Source organism: Hyla sarda, chromosome 7, assembly GCF_029499605.1.
Source record: "Hyla sarda isolate aHylSar1 chromosome 7, aHylSar1.hap1, whole genome shotgun sequence".
NCBI classification, from domain to species: Eukaryota; Metazoa; Chordata; class Amphibia; order Anura; family Hylidae; genus Hyla; species Hyla sarda.
Window position 1 is genome coordinate 29,500,108 of NC_079195.1, and position 17,362 is coordinate 29,517,469.

The 17,362-nt window shown below is 43.9% G+C and overlaps 1 protein-coding gene across 1 annotated transcript; it reads right to left on the minus strand.

The window, feature by feature from the left end:
• Positions 1 to 420: 420 nt before the first annotated feature.
• Positions 421 to 16,556, minus strand: TPI1 (triosephosphate isomerase 1). The gene is made up of 7 exons (XM_056529219.1): positions 16,353 to 16,556; positions 8,934 to 9,057; positions 8,767 to 8,851; positions 8,311 to 8,443; positions 3,263 to 3,348; positions 2,907 to 2,994; positions 421 to 717 (listed from the first exon to the last, which is right to left on the minus strand). The coding sequence occupies exons 1-7, from the start codon at positions 16,462 to 16,464 to the stop codon at positions 599 to 601; spliced, it is 747 nt and encodes a 248-aa protein (XP_056385194.1). The 5' UTR covers positions 16,465 to 16,556; the 3' UTR covers positions 421 to 598.
• Positions 16,557 to 17,362: the final 806 nt, after the last annotated feature.

Below are 17,362 nucleotides of genomic sequence, written 5' to 3' on the forward strand. Positions count from 1 at the left end.
GCAAGAGCTCCTACTATGGGCACCAATTTAAGTAAATGTTTATTGGTACTATTGCTAAGCAGTAGAGATGAGCGAAGTTAGTGATTTGATTCGTCAAAAACTTCTCGGCTCGGCAGTTGATGACTTTATCCTGCATAAATTAGTTCAGCTTTCCGGTGCTCCGGTGGACTGGAAAAGGTGGATACAGTCCTACGAGAGAGTGTCCTAGGACTGTATCCACCTTTTCCAGCCCACCGGAGCACCGGAAAGCTGAACTAATTTATGCAGGAAAAGTCATCAACTGCCGAGCCCAGAAGTTCATGACAAATCGAATCACTAACTTTGCTCATCTCTACTATAAGCAGAGTCCTGTTAGACTATAAAATTAAGAATTTGCGATAAAATGGCTAACAATTCTAGAATAGAGACAACTCAATATTTTTTTTATTTTTTTTTTTATTATTACAGATCAACCGCACGGCTCCTGTACACAAAGAGTCACCTGGGGAAGAGGCGGCTCACACCAAGGGCCTAATATACACATGTAAACGAAAGACGTAAGAGCCACAACACTGCTATAACGTGAAGGATGATGGGAGTAGTAGGTGAACAGAACAGATTAATGCTTGGCATTGATGATGTCAATGAATTCTGGCTTCAATGATGCTCCTCCCACCAGGAAGCCATCAATGTCAGCCTGGGACGCCAGCTCCTTGCAGGTACCTCCAGTGACTGAACCTAAAAGAAAACAGAGTAACCTATAAAACCCCAAGCCACTAGTGATAATGAACGGTAGCTGTATCTTGCTGTTTATAATGGTCAATGCAACAAATATTGTACATAGATATAAACTACAGTGGTCCCTCAAGTTACAATATTAATAGGTTCCAGGACGACCATTGTATGTTGAGACCATAACTATGGAAACCTGGTAATTTGTTCTGAAGCCACCAAAATGTAATCCAAAAATAGGAAAAAGTGAGGAATAAAGAAAAATAAGTAAATAACTAATACAGATAAAGTAAGTCCTTACATATAAAAGTAAGAAATATCTGCTGGGAGCTGTAATCACTGTCTACGTCAGCGTTTCCCAACCAGTGTGCCTCCAGCTGTTGCAAAACTACAACTCCCAGCATGCCCGGACAGCCGTTGGCTGTCCGGGCATGCTGGGAGTTGTTTTGCAACAGCTGGAGGCACCCTGGTTGGGAAACAATGGTTTATGTAGAGGACGGGAGCTTCTTCAGGGTCCTATACATTACACACAGTGTCCCAAATGGAGCCGCCCTTACTTGGTGTCCAAAGGAGCAGCTAACCCTGGCACAGGTAAGGAGTAGTACAGAACTTGTAGTTCCTCCCTGTACTGTAGGGGGCGCTACCAGACAGCCAGTCAGTGCTTGTACTTCAGTAATACAGGTGATTTACCAGCAAAATGCCAATTCTGATTGGTCAGTTCCTCCAGTTGTGACATGTTTCACAGATCTGGACTGTCTGTACATTGTATGTTGAGTCTGGTTTCAAGTTACAATGGTCCAGAAAAGACCATTGTATGTTGAGGCCATTGTAAGTTGAGGGATCACTGTACATCCTGTACTCTAGAAACCAGCAGAATTGTGAATGCAGCTCTACAGTCTATAAGCTCGTCCAACACATCCAGGTTAGTTTTCAGGTGCTCAGCATAAGGACGACACTTGCAAAGTCATCCTCTATACCAGTGTTTTACAAACCGTGCATCTCCAGCTGTTGCAAAACTACAACTCCCAGCATGCCCAGACAGACAAAGGCTGTCTGGGCATGCTGGGAGTTGTAGTTTTGCAACACCTGGAGACACTGTTTGGAAAACACTCGTCTATACAAACACTGAATTAGGCTGCATTCACATCTCGTTTTTGCAATACTGTTGCCGTATCCAGTTTCTGTTAAAAACGTGTCACCGAGCCGAACCGAAATGTATGCAACCATATATGCCTCCTCATGTTTTTAAACTGTATACGGTTTAAAACGGATATACGTTTGCATGCGTTTTAATACATTTTTCTTGAAAAAATATATACGGTTTTAAAGTTTGTCAACATTTTAAATAAAGTTCTTTTATTGAATTTCCAAAAAGAAAAAAATGAAACGTATTGTGCAAACCGGATGTAACCGTATGCACATACGGTTACCATAGAACTCCATTTTAAATTAACCGTATATTATGCAAAACGTACACAACCTGATGCTACGGTTGTCATACGGTTTACAATGAAATGTCTATGTATACGGTTTGCACTACGGTTCGATACGTTTTTTTTAATCAAACCGGATACAGCAACCGTATTGTAAAAACGAGGTGTGAATGCAGCCTAAGCACAGCTCTAAAGCCTGCAGAATAGTAAGTACAGCTCTGGAGTATAATACAGGATATAACTCAGGATCAGTACAGGATAAGTAATGTATGTACACAGTGATCCCACCAGCAGAATAGTGAGTGCAGCTCTGGAGTATAATACAGGATATAACTCAGGATCAGTACAGGATAAGTAATGTAATGTATGTACACAGTGACCTCACCAGCAGAATAGTGAGTGCAGCTCTGGATTATAATACAGGATATAACTCAGGATCAGTACAGGATAAGTAATGTAATGTATGTACACAGTGACCTCACCAGCAGAATAGTGAGTACAGCTCTGGAGTATAATACAGGATATAACTCTGGATCAGTACAGGATAAGTAATGTAATGTATGTACACAGTGACCTCACCAGCAGAATAGTGAGTGCAGCTCTGGAGTATAATACAGGATATAACTCAGGATCAGTACAGGATAAGTAATGTAATGTATGTACACAGTGACCTCACCAGCAGAATAGTGAGTACAGGATATAACTCAGGATCAGTACTGGGTACTGTAATGTAAATACACCACGCTGGCAGCAGGACTTTACCTCCATAGATAATGCGGACTGACTGGGCAACTTGTTCAGAGACGTTGGATTTCAGCCACTCGCGGAGCTTTATGTGCACCTCCTGAGCCTACAAGACAGTAAGATATGGAGTCAGTTTCTATACAAACACCTTCATGTAATACTAAAGGGGGTTTTAATGGGAAGGGAAAGTATGGAGACCATAGTGTGAGCCAAGAGAAAAAGTCAGGGTGAAGTCACGGGACATAACTAGAACATTCCCCTGAAGTGTAAATTTAGGATCCTGGACACCCAGAATGGTCAGTGACCAGTAGCCATCATATGTAGGATGGTCAGATCTAGTAGGAGTTTACGTGCGGGTGGGCTACAGCACTTACTTGTTGGGGTGTTGCTGTCTTTCCGGTACCGATGGCCCAGACGGGTTCATAGGCCAGAACAACCTTACTCCAATCCTTTACATTATCTATAAAGACAAAAAGGTTTATATTGTATTATCAGAAGGTCCAAGCCTTAAAGGACATCTGCAGCAAAATAACCCCTATCCTGTGGATAAGGATAAGTTGTAAGTGTTTGATCGCAGGGGGTCCGACTGCTGCTGGGACCCCCCGCACAGGGCTGCTCTCCCGTGCAGGAGGAGTGCCGGCCGCAGCATGATGTCACGGCTGACAAGCCTCCTCCATGTATCTCTATGGGAGAGGCAGGGAGGCAGTGTTCTTGTCTCCCCACCTCTCCCTTAGTACTGTATGGGGAGGGGGCATACCACTATGACACTAGACACTATGCGCATTAACTGCTCCAATAGAGCGGCAACACAGGGCCCCCAGCAGTCGGACCCCCGCGCTCAGACACTTCTCCCCTATACATCTTATATACTGCAATTCAGTAGTGTTTCCCCAACCAGGGTGCCTCCAGCTGTTGCAAAATCTCTCTACAGTTGATATGAAGAAAAGTTTTATTTTTCCTAGAATACCCCTTTAACGACGCAGGACGTAAATCTTTTCGTCCTGAGCATAACTGCGGGCATCGGAGCGATGCCAGCATCATGTGCGGCAGGTCCCGGCTCTGGATCACAGCCAGGGACCCGCCGGTAATGGCGGACACCTGTGCTCCCGCGGATGTCCGCCATTAACCCCTCAGATGCCGTTATCAATACAGATCACGGCATCTGCAGCATCGCGGTCACTTAACAGGATGATCGGATCCCCCGCGGCGATCCGATCATCCGGCACGGCAGACTGAGGTCCCCTCACCTGCCTTCGCTGTCTTCCGGGAGTCTTCTGCTCTGATCTGCCTTCCCTCAGACCAGAGCAGAAGATGACTGATAGCACTGAACAGTATTAGCAAAAAAAAAAAAAAAAAAAAGTGTAAAGTAAAAGTAGAAAAAATGAAAAAACCCTTCCCCCAATAAAAATGTAAATTGTGCCATTTTCTCTATTTTACCCCCCCCCCCCCCCAAAAGTGTAAAAAAAAATTTACACATATTTGTTATCGCTGCGTGCGTAAATATCCGAACTATTAAAATAAAATGTAAATGATCCCGTACAGTGAACGTAAAAAAAAAAAAAAAAAAAAAAGTCCAAAATAGCTGCTTTTTCATTTTATTCCCAAAATTTTTTAAAAAATGTAATAAATGTTTCGTATAAGCAAATATGGTATTAATAAAAAGTACAGATCACGGTGCAAAAAAGGAGCCCTCATACGGAAAAATGAAAAAATGATATGTCTTCAAAATAGGGGGATTTTAAACGTACTAATTTGGTTAAAAAGATTTTGCGATTTTATTTTTTTTTTTTAAGCACAACAGTAATAGAAAAGTGTATAATCACAGGTATCATTTTAATTGTATTGACCCAAAGAATAAAGAACAAATGTCACTTTTACCGTAAATTGTACGGCGTGAAAACGAAACCTTCCAAAATTAGCAACATTGCGGTTTTCTTTTTAATTTCCCCACACATAGTATTTTTTTGGTTGCGCCATACATTTTATGGTAAAGTGAGTGAGGGCCTTACAGCGGAAAACTGGTCATGCAAAAAACAAGCCCTCATACTAGTCTGTGGATGAAAATATAAAAGAGTTATGATTTTTTGAAGGGGAGGAGGAAAAAACGAAAGCGTAAAAATAAAATTGTCTGAGTCCTTAAGATCCAAATGGGCTGAGTCCTTAAGGGGTTAATGATCCCTCCTACAATGTTAAACACTCTGGCAAACAGTGTCCATAAGGAAGTTGGCAGCCGCCCGAATAGGTACCAGGCTGAATAGAGGCCCTGCTTAGGAATGGAGGACAGATTCAGTCTGTGAGGGCTCATATGCCCCCAGAACATCCAGTCCCACCAATGGATTGTAAGTTTTTTTGGGTCTTATTCTTGTTAACTGCCAATCAATAATGTTAAGTACAAAGAAGGGGGGGGGGGGGGGGGGTAGTGCTGCAGCGGCCGAAGTGGTGTCAACACAATCCAATATCCCATAGGGTATCCAAGGTATGTGTAAACTCAACAACTCAGTTCCCTTCAGGGACTAATTCCCTTCTAAAACATAACTTATTTTCTCTATTAAAACCTTCAAAAGGGAAATAACCAAAAATGCAAAAAGTGTTTTAAAACTACAAAACAGTGGTGGAGCGTCACCCTTATATTTTTTGGTACATCATTCCATGGGATATAAATAAGGAACACTATTAAAGGGGTACTCCGGTGAAAACCTTTTTGCTTTTAAATCAACTGGTGCCAGAAAAATAAACAGATTTGTAAATTGCTTCTATTAAAAAAATCTTAATCTTTCGTGTACTTATTAGCTGCTGAATACTACAGAGGAAATTCTTTTTTCTTTTTGGAATGCTCTGACATCACGACCACAGTTCTCTCTGCTGACGTTATTATAATAATAATAAGGCTTTATTTATTGTTGTCCTTAGTGGGATTTGAACCCAAGTCCCCAGCACTGCAAGACGGCAGTGCTAACCACTGAGCCACCACGCTGCCCTTATCATACATCTGCTATGCATGGTTGCTAAAATGGACAGAGATGTGAGCAGAGAGCACTGTGCTCGTGATGTCATCAGTGTTCCAAAAAGAAAGGAATTTCCACTGTAGCATTCAGCAGCTAATAAGTACTGGAAGGATTAAGATTTTTTAAGAGAAGTAATTTACAAATATGTTTAACTTTCTACCACCAGTTGATTTAAAAGAAAAAAGGTTTTCACCGGAGTACCCCTTTAACAACCCAGGATGTATATTTACGTCCTGCAACATGAAGCGGGGTCGCAGCGCGACCCTGCATCACATCGTGTCGATCCCGGTGCTCAACAGCGGGGACCCGCGGCTAATACCACACATCGCCGATCGTGGCGATGTGCGGTATTAACCCTTTAGAAGCGGCGGTCAAAGCTGACCACCACTTCTAAAGCGAAAGTGAAACTATCCGGGCTAGTCAGTCGGGCTGTTCGGGACTGCCGCAGTGAAATCGCGGCGTCCCGAATAGCTTGCAGGACACCGGGAGGGCCTTTACCTGCCTCCTCGGTGTCCGATCGGCGAATGCCTGCTCCGTGCCTGAGATCCAGGCAGGAGCAGTGAAGCGCCGATAATGATCACAGGCGTGCTAATACACGCTAGTGATCAGCATAAGAGATCAGTGTGTGCAGTGTTATAGGTCCCTATGGGAGCATAAGAGATCAGTGTGTGCAGTGTTATAGGTCCCTATGGGAGCATAAGAGATCAGTGTGTGCAGTGTTATAGGTCCCTATGGGACCTATAACACTGCAAAAAAAAAAAAAAAAGTAGTGTTCTTTTCCCATAAAAAAAATAAAACAGTGTAAATAATAAAAACATGTGGTATTGCCGCGTGCGTAAATGTCCGAACTATAAAAATATATTGTTAATTTAACCGCAGTCAATGGCGTACGTGCAAAAAAATTCCAAAGTCCAAAAAAGCGTATTTTGGTCACTTTTTATACCATTTAAAAAATAAAAATAAAATGAATAAAAAGTGATCAAAAAGTCTGATCAAAACAAAAATCGTACCGATAAAAACTTCAGATCACGGCGCAAAAAGTGAGCCCCATACCGCCCTGTACGTGGAAAAATAAAAAAAAGTTCTAGGAGTCAGAAGATGACATTTTTAAACGTATAAATTTTCCTGTAGTTATGATTTTTTCCAGAAGTGCGACAAAATCAAACCTATATAAGTAGGGTATCATTTTAACCGTATGGACCTACAGAATAATGATAAGGTGTAATTTTTACTGAAATATGCACTGCGTAGAAACGGAAGCCCCCAAAAGTTACAAAATGGCGTTTTTCTTCCATTTTGTCGCACAATGATTTTTTTTTTCCCCGTTTAGTCGTGAATTTTTGGGTGAAATTACTGATGTCACTGCAAAGTAGAATTGGTGACGCAAAAAATAAACCATAATATGGATTTTTAGGTGGAAAATTGAAAGGTTATGATTTTTAAAAGGTGAGGAGGAAAAAACAAAAGTGCAAAAACCCTGAGTCCTTAAGGGGTTAATGCATATTATTTCTAAAGGGACTCCTGATAGCTCCTCTTTAATTCTTTAGTTAGTCCCTCTCCTTCCATCCACTGTTTGCTAGTTAAAACAGGTACATGTTAGCATTCCCCTCCCCCCTAGCATTTTTTGGTTATTGCCCTTTTGATGGTTTTAATAGAGAAAATAAGTGATGTTTTAGAAGGGTATCCCTAGTTAAGGGAATTAATCCCTGAGGGGCAAATGCCCTGAAGGGAATGGAGTTATGAAGTGGTGCCAACACTACATCACATGTTTCAGTTTTACACTGTGGACACTTAACCCAAATTTAAAGGGGTTATCAACCATAAGGTGATTTTCGTACGTACCTGCCAGACAGTAATGGACATGCCAAGAAGGATCTGCGCTTGTCTTGGGACTAAATGGCTATGGTGTGAGATTACCATAACACTGGTTTTCTTATGTGAACTGGCCATTTCATGTTTTGAGTTTCCTTCTTCAACTAAAAGTTCCATAATTCCTTGTTTGTGAGTGAGGTCACTTTTCTCCCTCCCACACAGCCACCACACCTGTGATCCCTTCCATGCAATAGATCAGTGTTTTCTGACCAGGGTGCCAAAATACAATTGCAGACTGATCCCCACCCAGCAGTCACTCTACCCATTGAAGCAGACAGGCTACCTCTGAACACCTGACTAGTGATGTAATGTAATGTCTTGGGCCACACTGCAACCCGGGAAAACCTGAGATTACCCATTTTGTATGCTGCAAAGAAAAAAAATTGGGGGCAAAAATCACAGAAGAATTGCTTGACCACCATGAAACAGGTACAGACACTAAATTATGAACTACACTAACTTTGCAGCCCTTGAGTAAAAAAAAAAAAAAAATCCTGGAATACCCCCTTTAATTTTCACACTACAGAGCCTGTATTAACACTCACCTGCGATAAACTTTGTCTGCTCAAACACAACTTTCTCTGTGATTCCGGCCTCACGCTGGTCTAACTTCTCCCCGATACAGGCAATCACTCCAATGTTCTCAGACAACGCGTGCGCCACCTTCTGGCCAATCAGCTGTAGCGCAGCGAATAAAAGGAAATAAAAAAAATAAAAAACATGCAAACCTGTAAGTCTCCACGTACACCTGAATAACCTTACATCTTGCAATTCAGGTCAGACGGGGAGTCTAAAAACCCACACCCCTCTTCTCTTTAGGCCATGTCCGGTATTACATCTTGGCCCAATTCACTTGAAGACATAACCCATACACAAACATGACAGAATCCAGAAACCCCTATAGGCCTGTCTAAGGCTTGGACAGGATACAGAAGACCCAGCATCGTACACAGACCTCGCCAATGGTAAAAGTGACCAATATCGCTGCATGATGATCTCACCTCATCAGATTCCCCGAAAACATGTCGCCTCTCGGAGTGCCCTAGAATTACCCAGGTGGCACCGATGTCTTTGATCATGGCAGGGCTAAAATAAAAAAAAGGACAGTTTTACAGAGCCGCAACAGCAACTTATAAGCAGTGTATGGAGACCATATATACAGACGCACCTGATCTCCCCAGTAAACGCGCCCTTTGCCACCTTGTAGCAGTTCTGTGCGGCTACTCCATATTTTGCATCAAGCTTCTGCCTGGTAAAGTCCAGGTAAATTGAGGGGGCACCGAAGACCACTTCTGTAAACAAAAAAAAAACAAAAAAAATGATTAAAAAAAATTCACTTTAAGTCACATGGGTCTCCACACTGTGGACCTACAGTCATTGCAAAGTTACAACTCCCAGCATGCCCGGACATGGGAGTTGTAGTTTTTCATCAGCTGGAGTTCCAGTTAACCAATGCAGTCATCCAAATCATCATCTGATTTAAAGGGGTTATCCATAAAAAAAAAAAAAAATATTTCAATTTCAACTGGCTCCACAAAGTTAAACAGATTTGTAAGTTACTTCTATTAAAAAAATCTTAATCCTTTCAGTACTTATGAGCTTCTGAAGTTGAGTTGTTATTTTATGCCTAAGTGCTCTCTGATGACACCTGTCTCGGGAACCGCCCAGTTTAAAAGCAAATCCCCAAAGCAAACCTCTTCTAAACTGGGCGTTTCCCGAGACTCGTGTCATCAGAGAGGACTTAGACAGAAAACAACAACTCAACTTCAGAAGCTCATAAGTACTGAAAGGATTAAGATTTTTTTTAATAAAAGTAATTTACAAATCTGTTTAACATTCTGGAGCCATTTGATATATAAAAAAAAAATGTAAAAGAAAAGTTCTCCCTGGATAACACCTTTAAGGGTGTGTTCACGCTATGGAGTTTAGGCACCGAATTTAAAGCACAAATTCCACCTCAAATTAAAATAAAGTTTTATTGACCTCAATGGTCTTTCTGCCACTCTGTTCACAATGAAGAATTTCAGAGGCATAATTGTATTCCGCCAAAAGTTCGGACAGGTTTCATTCTTCTGGCACGACCCACGAGTAAAAGCCCATTAAAGTCTATAGGACTTTAGAAACGGATTTTTTTTTGTCAGTCAGTGTCCCCTGATCACATCTACTGAATTCCACGCTGAAAATCTGCAGAATTTCGCATAAACTAGAAGAAGTTGAGCAGAAATTGGCAGAATTTTCTGTTGACCATAAGGTGAGATTTATCAACACCTGTGTAGAGAAAAAGTGGTGCAGTTGCCCATAGCAACCAGATTGCCTTTCATTTTTAAAAAGGCCTGTGAAAAGTGAAAGAAGCGATCTGATTGGTTGATATGGGCAACTGCACCACTTTTCCTCTACACAGGATTTGATAAGTCTCCCCCATAATTCTGCTCTGACATTTTGGTGCGGCAGCCTCCCACAGGGGGAGAATCATCAAAACCCATCCAGAGGAAAGGTTGCCGAGTTGCCCATAGCAACCAATCAGATCGCTTCTTTCATTTTTCAGAGGCCTAAAGGCCTCTGAAAAATGAAAGAAGCGATCTGATTGGTTGCTATGGGCAACTCGGCAACTTTAGGCCTCTGGACAGGTTTTGATAAATCTCCCCCATTGTTTTTAAAAGGGATTTTTGCTGAACCGTGTAAACAGTGGAATTTGAATTTCTGCAGTCAAATTTTCTGTGGAAATTCAAACTCCAGACTCCACAGTCCGGAATCTGCTTGGACAGTCATTGCCATCAATGGAGACGGTGCGTATCTGAGGGGTCTGCTCGCCGCGCACAGATTGTCAACCTGGACTTTGAGTCCTTCGGGTCCATTTACTCATCCAGTATCATCTGCAGATTTGAAGCTGCAGATTTGAAGCTGCAGATTTGAAGCTGCAGATTTGAAGCTGCAGATTTGAAGCTGCAGATTTGAAGCTGCAGATTTGAAGCTGCAGATTTGAAGCTGCAGATTTGAAGCTGCAGATTTGAAGCTGCGTTCAGTCATTTAGTTTACATTGAACTTTGCAGCATCCAATATGTGTGAACAGGCCCTAAGAGGGAAAGCTCATTGGGGATGGGACAGCAATATCACGATCATTCTGCACCTCATTCCCTCATCTGCTCTCTGCAAATACAGTTCGGAAACTTTACTGTAAAAGTATCCCGGGTGACGGGAGCACATTACCCCCTCACTGACCTATACACTGGGGTAACATGAGGTGGGGCAACAGGTGCCAGCTCTGCCACACTGCCAGCTGGCTCAGCGCGGGGTCATGAAGGGCGTCATGTCTTAGTCAGGGAAGGAGGCAGAAGATATCTGTACTATCCCCTGGCTGGGAGGAGGAGATCTGTGGTAATAAGGAGTCTGTTCACACTTCTGTCATTTTCATAGGTTTTGATCCACGTAAAGTGGAAGCCGGTATCAGTGAGGTATACTGTGTAAACTAAACTGCACCCCCTACCATAGGATAGGGGTGGTCCTCCTATGGCTGGGGGTATTGTTATTAGGACGACCCAATACTGTAAATTATTATTTTTTTGTTTAAACACATACACACTATTACTCTCGTTCCCCCCACATCTAAGCTTGTGAAGTTGCATGATTTTGCTGCCACTAGGGGGCAATATATAGCAGTTATATGGTGTAAAGCAGGGCTCAAGTCCTGCAGGAACGCATGGGAACTGAGTTCCTGCACTTTTTCCAAAGCAGGAACACTGTTCCCATTAGCAGGACCAGCCCTTGAGTAGAAATCATGGGCGAGTCCCCCCCCCCAGAGACTTGACCCCTGGTTTAAAGTGCCTCCTACTGATCCGAATGGAGCTGCATATAAATTGCGACAGGTAGACGAGACCTTTACAAGTCTATGTAAACTTCAAGAGCCTTATCAGAGAGATCAAGAAAGTCATGTCTACCGATAGTCCCCAGAGAGACCAAATACATGAGGATCACTACATTTAGGGAGTATTCCACATTCAAATAAATCCTATTCATTGTACTGTGCAGAGGTTACACAATTCTATAACAATTTCTGTACCAGTTCCTTATGGTTTTCAAGATCTCTGCTTGCCCTTGTTGAATAGGAACCTTAAAGGGGTACTCAACCCCTAGACATCTTACCCAAAGGATAGGGGATAAGATGTCTGATCGCGGGGGTCCCGCCGCTGGGAACCCCCGTGATCTCTGCTGCAGCACCTCATGTCATCTTGTGCATGGAGTGAACTTTGATCCGTGCCTGATGACGTCACTGCCACGCACCGCTCCCATAGACTTGCATTGAGGGGCGTGGCCATGATGTCACAAGCCTCCACTGCTGCACCTGCGATCAGACATTATCCCCCATCCTTTGGATAGCGGAAAAGCCGTATAGGGGCGGAGTACACCTCTAAGGCTATGTTCACACTTCGGAATATCCACACAGAAAATCTCCATGCAGACATTCCGGAGACTGCGGGCACCGGCATAAGAGCGAATGCGCCATCTCAGACGGCTATGCATTTTATGCGAACATGGAATTCATAAGTTCCATGCCAGAAATTCAATGACACTACAATTTGTCCCAACAGGGTGCCTCCAGCTGTTGCCAAATGCTGTCTGGGCATGCAGGGAGCTGTTATTCAGTGTGCCTCCAGCTGTTGCAAAACACACACACACAAACACACACACACAAACACACACACACAAACACACACACACAAACACACACACACAAACACACACACACACACACACACACAAACACACACAAACACACACACACACACACAAACACACACAAACACACACAAACACACACAAACACACACAAACACACACAAACACACACAAACACACACAAACACACACAAACACACACAAACACACACAAACACACACAAACACACACAAACACACACAAACACACACAAACACACACAAACACACACAAACACACACAAACACACACAAACACACACAAACACACACAAACACACACAAACACACACAAACACACACAAACACACACAAACACACACAAACACACACAAACACACACAAACACACACAAACACACACAAACACACACAAACACACACAAACACACACAAACACACACCTATTTAATATAGGATATATTGTTCTTTGTATTAAGTATACAGCTCTGGGCATATTGCAGCTTCTAGGATGGGTTATTATAATATTATAATTTATACTCATTTGTTGGCCTGTGTTTTTAATGGTTTATCTGGTCTGGTTCTGTATAAAACATCATGTATTCCGTCTTTTTATACACATCAGCGCTTGTACGCTTTTTTCTTTCTGTAAATATTGTCGGTATTCATACACACCAGATTCGTTGCGGATTTCTACAGCTTCAATTCAAACCTGTCCAGTGTGTCAATACACCGGAAAGTAGCGTTTCCCCGATTGGTGTGCCTCCAGCTGTTGCAAAACTACAACTCCCAGCATGCCCCGACAGCCAACGGCTGTCCGGGCATGCTGAGAGTTGTAGTTTTGCAACAGCTGGAGGCACACCATCATGTGCAGAATAAAACCCGGGCCCTATCACACCACCGCCCCCAATTTCCATCTCTGCTATTCTTAGACAATCCTTCTGTTTATTTTGGGCACTGCGAAAAGGTTAAAAGCCATGACCTTCACCGTCAGCCCCAAGTGCGGAGCGGCCTTAAAGGTCAGAGCTGTTTTTAGGCTGTCTACCCAGCTGTCAGTGGCATCAAAGGGTTAAAGGTCACTTCAAAGTCAGGGACCAAACCGATCCGTTCACTCTAAACCCCCCTTTGCCTGGAGGAGAGAAGGCGACCAAAGAAAAAACGTGCACGACCACATTACTGCATTGTGGTTACTGTCCCTTTAAAAGGCTGACACTGCAGAGTGAGTACGTGCGTGCGGGCACAGACAGGCGGCTGCAGTCGTGCATCCACCCCTGCTGCTGTAGATGCCCAATCTGTGCCCTTAATGTGCCATTCATCAGCTTTCTTGATTCTTCAGGGCATTCTGGGTCTTGTAGTTCTACATCAAGTGCATGACGGGTACTGGCCTACTTAAAAAAAAATCCCCATCCCCCAGTCTCATCTTTCTATTATAGGTCACCCCTTCCCCCATTTCTATAATAAATCCTCAAGTCTGGGTGATGTGCCCGACGCCCTGCACACTAGTTGGCGTTGTGCCCATTTATTCTGTACTAAGGTCCTAGACTCCTGCCCTCCTTTCCCATTGTGGACTCTGCCCAGGATGAAACATCATCCACCGGGTTCAAGGACGGGCAGGTCGAATGATGGGCCCCAGGGCCCTCCACAGGCCGTATCCTATAGACATGGAGACAATCGCAGAATTAACAGTCATCGCCATAGAAACCGGAAGTTGCGTTACACGCTCCGTGCAGAACGCATTAACCCCTTCGCTGCATTACACACACCCACTAAGCCAATAAGCTGTAGGGCCAAACACCTATCAATCCTGCAGGTGTATACACTGCCCTGCATCAGGTATGGCGGGCATGCTGGGGGTTGTAGTAGAACAGATAGCAGACCACTGACTTGGTTGGAGACTAAGTCGGCGGTCTGCTATCTGTTCCTTTTGGCTGCTATACTACAACTCCCAGCATGTCCTCCTACCTTAATGCAGGACAGAAGTTACACATGCAGGCTTGAAAGGTGATAAGCTCCAGTGGTCTCCAACCTGCGGACCTCCAGATGTTGCAAAACTACAACTCCCAGCATGCCCGGACAGCCAACGGCTGTTCGAGCATGCTGGGAATTGTAGTTTTGCAACATGTGGAGGACCGCAGGTTGAAGACCACTGCTCTACAGCTTATTGACTTAAAGGGGTACTGCAGTGGGAAAAAAAAATGTTTTAATCAACTGTTATCAAAAAGTTAAACAGTTTGCAAATGAATTCAAATAAAAAAAATAATTAATCCTTCCCGTACTTTTCTGCTGTATAATACAGAGAAGGTTCCTTTCTTTTTGGAATGTCCTTTCTGCCTGACCAGTGCTCTCTGCTGACACCTCTGTCCATTTTAGGAACTGTCCAGGAGTAGAAGCAAATCTCCGTAGCAAACCCTTCCTGCTCCGGACAGTTCCTGACATGGACAGAGGTGTCAGCAGAGAGCACTGTGGTCAGACTGGAAAGAATTTAAAAAAGAAAGGAACTTCCTCTGGAGCATACAGCAGCTGATAAGTACTGGAAGGATTAAGATTCTTAATTAGAAGTCATTTACAAATCTGTTTAACTTCCTGGCACCAGTTGAAAAAGAATTAATAAATATATATATATATTTTTTTTCCCCACCGGAGTACCCCTTTAATGGGTCAGTCTTTCAGGGCATGATGGGGGTTGTAGTTCAGCAATGACAAGAGATGCCAACCTATGGGATGACGCATGGAAAACAATCAATACCTGGCACCCATCATTAAGACACGTTTGCCCTTGAAAGACCTGGAGATGGATATATATACATACATACACACACGGGACCATTTCCTTCTATAGGGCCATGTTCACACATGCAGATTTTTTACTTCCCTGTTGAAAATCTGCAGCACTTTATTGAACCCTAAATGTTAAAAAATAAAAATAAAAAAACAAGGGTGGGGCTGAGGTCTGGGACCCACACAATGGGGCGTAGTTTGGCTCCAGTCACTAGTACCAGGTATGCCCCACTGATTAGACTGGGCCAACATGGTACCCGAGGGAAGAGCGGCGCCAGTGTTGGCATCATTCATGCTTCCCATTAGGACTAAGACTATCTATAATTGGCGCTTATTAAGATATTAAGGCAGTGATCCCTACCCTTTGGCTCTCCAGCTGTTGCACAACTACAACTCTCAACATGCCCTGACAGCCTTCGGCTGTCAGGGCATGCTGAGAGTTGTAGTTGTGCAACAGCAGGAGGGCACAGATTATAACCCATGTGTTGGAATGGTTGCAAAACTACAACTCCCAGCCTTCAGCTGTCCGGGCATGCTGAGAGTTGTAGTTTTGCAACAGCTGGAGGAACCATCATTGGAAAACCCTTTCATACAGAACAAGGTTGAGCCTCAATATCCCCTTAACTTGCAGCTCTCCAGATATAATGACAATTGTCAGGCATGCTGGGAGTTGTAGTCATGCAACTGCATTGAGGGTTACAGCCCCAAAGAGCACAGGTCATGATCTATGACCCATGGGCACTGGTCACACCATACAAAAACCAAGGCTGACCAGACATCGCCCAACTGCAACTACCTGTCAGGGCATGCTGGGAGTTGTGGTCGTGCAACTGCATTGAGGGTTTTGATCAGGGGTTAAGTCCTGTAAAATAAAATAAAGTGAGGGAACTCAGCCATGATTTCCACCCAATGGCAGGTCCTGCAGGGCTTCTGCTAATGGGAACAGTGTTCCTGCTGTGAAAAAAGTGCAGGAACTGCGTTCCCACGCGTTCCTGTAGGGACTTGACCCCTGGTTATGATCATAATCCATGACCTTTTGTGGGTCACACCCCTCAGTGCAATTGCACGACTACAACTCCTGTCAGGGCATGCTGGGAGTTGTAGTGTCCATGGCTGAGCTGCAGTGCTGCCCCCACCTGTCTCCGCGTTGATCTTGGCGTTGTTCACGGTGGCGATCAGCTCCCCCAGACTCTTCTTGTCACCGTTCATCTTCCAGTTTCCCCCCACGAAGAACTTCCTTGGAGACATGTCTGCGGCGGATGGAGGAAGAGACGAGAGCTGAGGATGAAGGGGACGCGGGAGTGACAAGAGCACCTTCTCCGTGCGGCGCCTTTAAATAGCTGCTCGGGACACGCCCACTGCCTGGGCAAAGGTTCCTAAGGCCGCGCCCACTGACGTTTGGACGCGAGCCGTGCGCCTCCGAGGCTTTGGCGGCCATGTTGGGTGTGGGCAAAGTCATTATCTGCCAGTATAAAACATTTTAGGGAGCTATATCCTAAGGCCGCGCCCACTGACGTTTGGACGCGAGCCGTGCGCCTTCAAGGCTCTGGCGGCCATGTTTGGTGTGGGCAAAGTTATTATCTGCCAGTATAAAACATTTTAGGAAGATATATATACAGTATATACATATCAAAACCTGTGTAGAGGAGTGGTGCAGTTGCCCATAGCGACCAATTAGATAGCTTCTTTCATTTTTCAGAGGCCTTTTTAAAAACGAAAGTAGCTATCTGATTGGTTGCTATGGTCAACTGCACTACTCTTCCTCTACACACATTGATAAATCTCCCCCCCCTTTGGCTTTAGGTGGTATAATGGATTAGATTTCTGCCTTCCACAAACAGCTCCACCCTATAGTCACAGGTTATGGTTCGTAATTGTAACTCATCTTAATTAGGCCCTATTTGCATGATATTTTTTGTGTTTCCCAACTAACGTGCCTCCAGCTGTTGCAAAACTACAACTCCCATCATGCCCAGACAGCCTTCTGGAGAGCAATGGGTTGGAGACTATTGTTATAGATGAGTTTTTCCCAACCAGGGTGCCTCCAGCTGTTGCAAAACTACAACGCCCAGCATGCCCGGACAGCCGTTGGCTGTCCGGGCATGCTGGGAGTTGTAGTTTTGCAACGGCTGGAAGCAGACTGGTT

Excerpts from the sequence above, each read along its gene's own strand:
- TPI1 (XM_056529219.1), bottom strand. The coding sequence starts at position 16,464 with ATGTCTCCAAGGAAGTTCTTCGTGGGGGGAAACTGGAAGATGAACGGT. Across the intron at positions 8,444-8,766 it reads TTTTCGGGGAATCTGATGAG|CTGATTGGCCAGAAGGTGGC; the intron begins GTGAGATCATCA and ends GCTGCGCTACAG. Across the intron at positions 718-2,906 it reads AGTCCGCATTATCTATGGAG|GTTCAGTCACTGGAGGTACC; the intron begins GTAAAGTCCTGC and ends GTTTTCTTTTAG.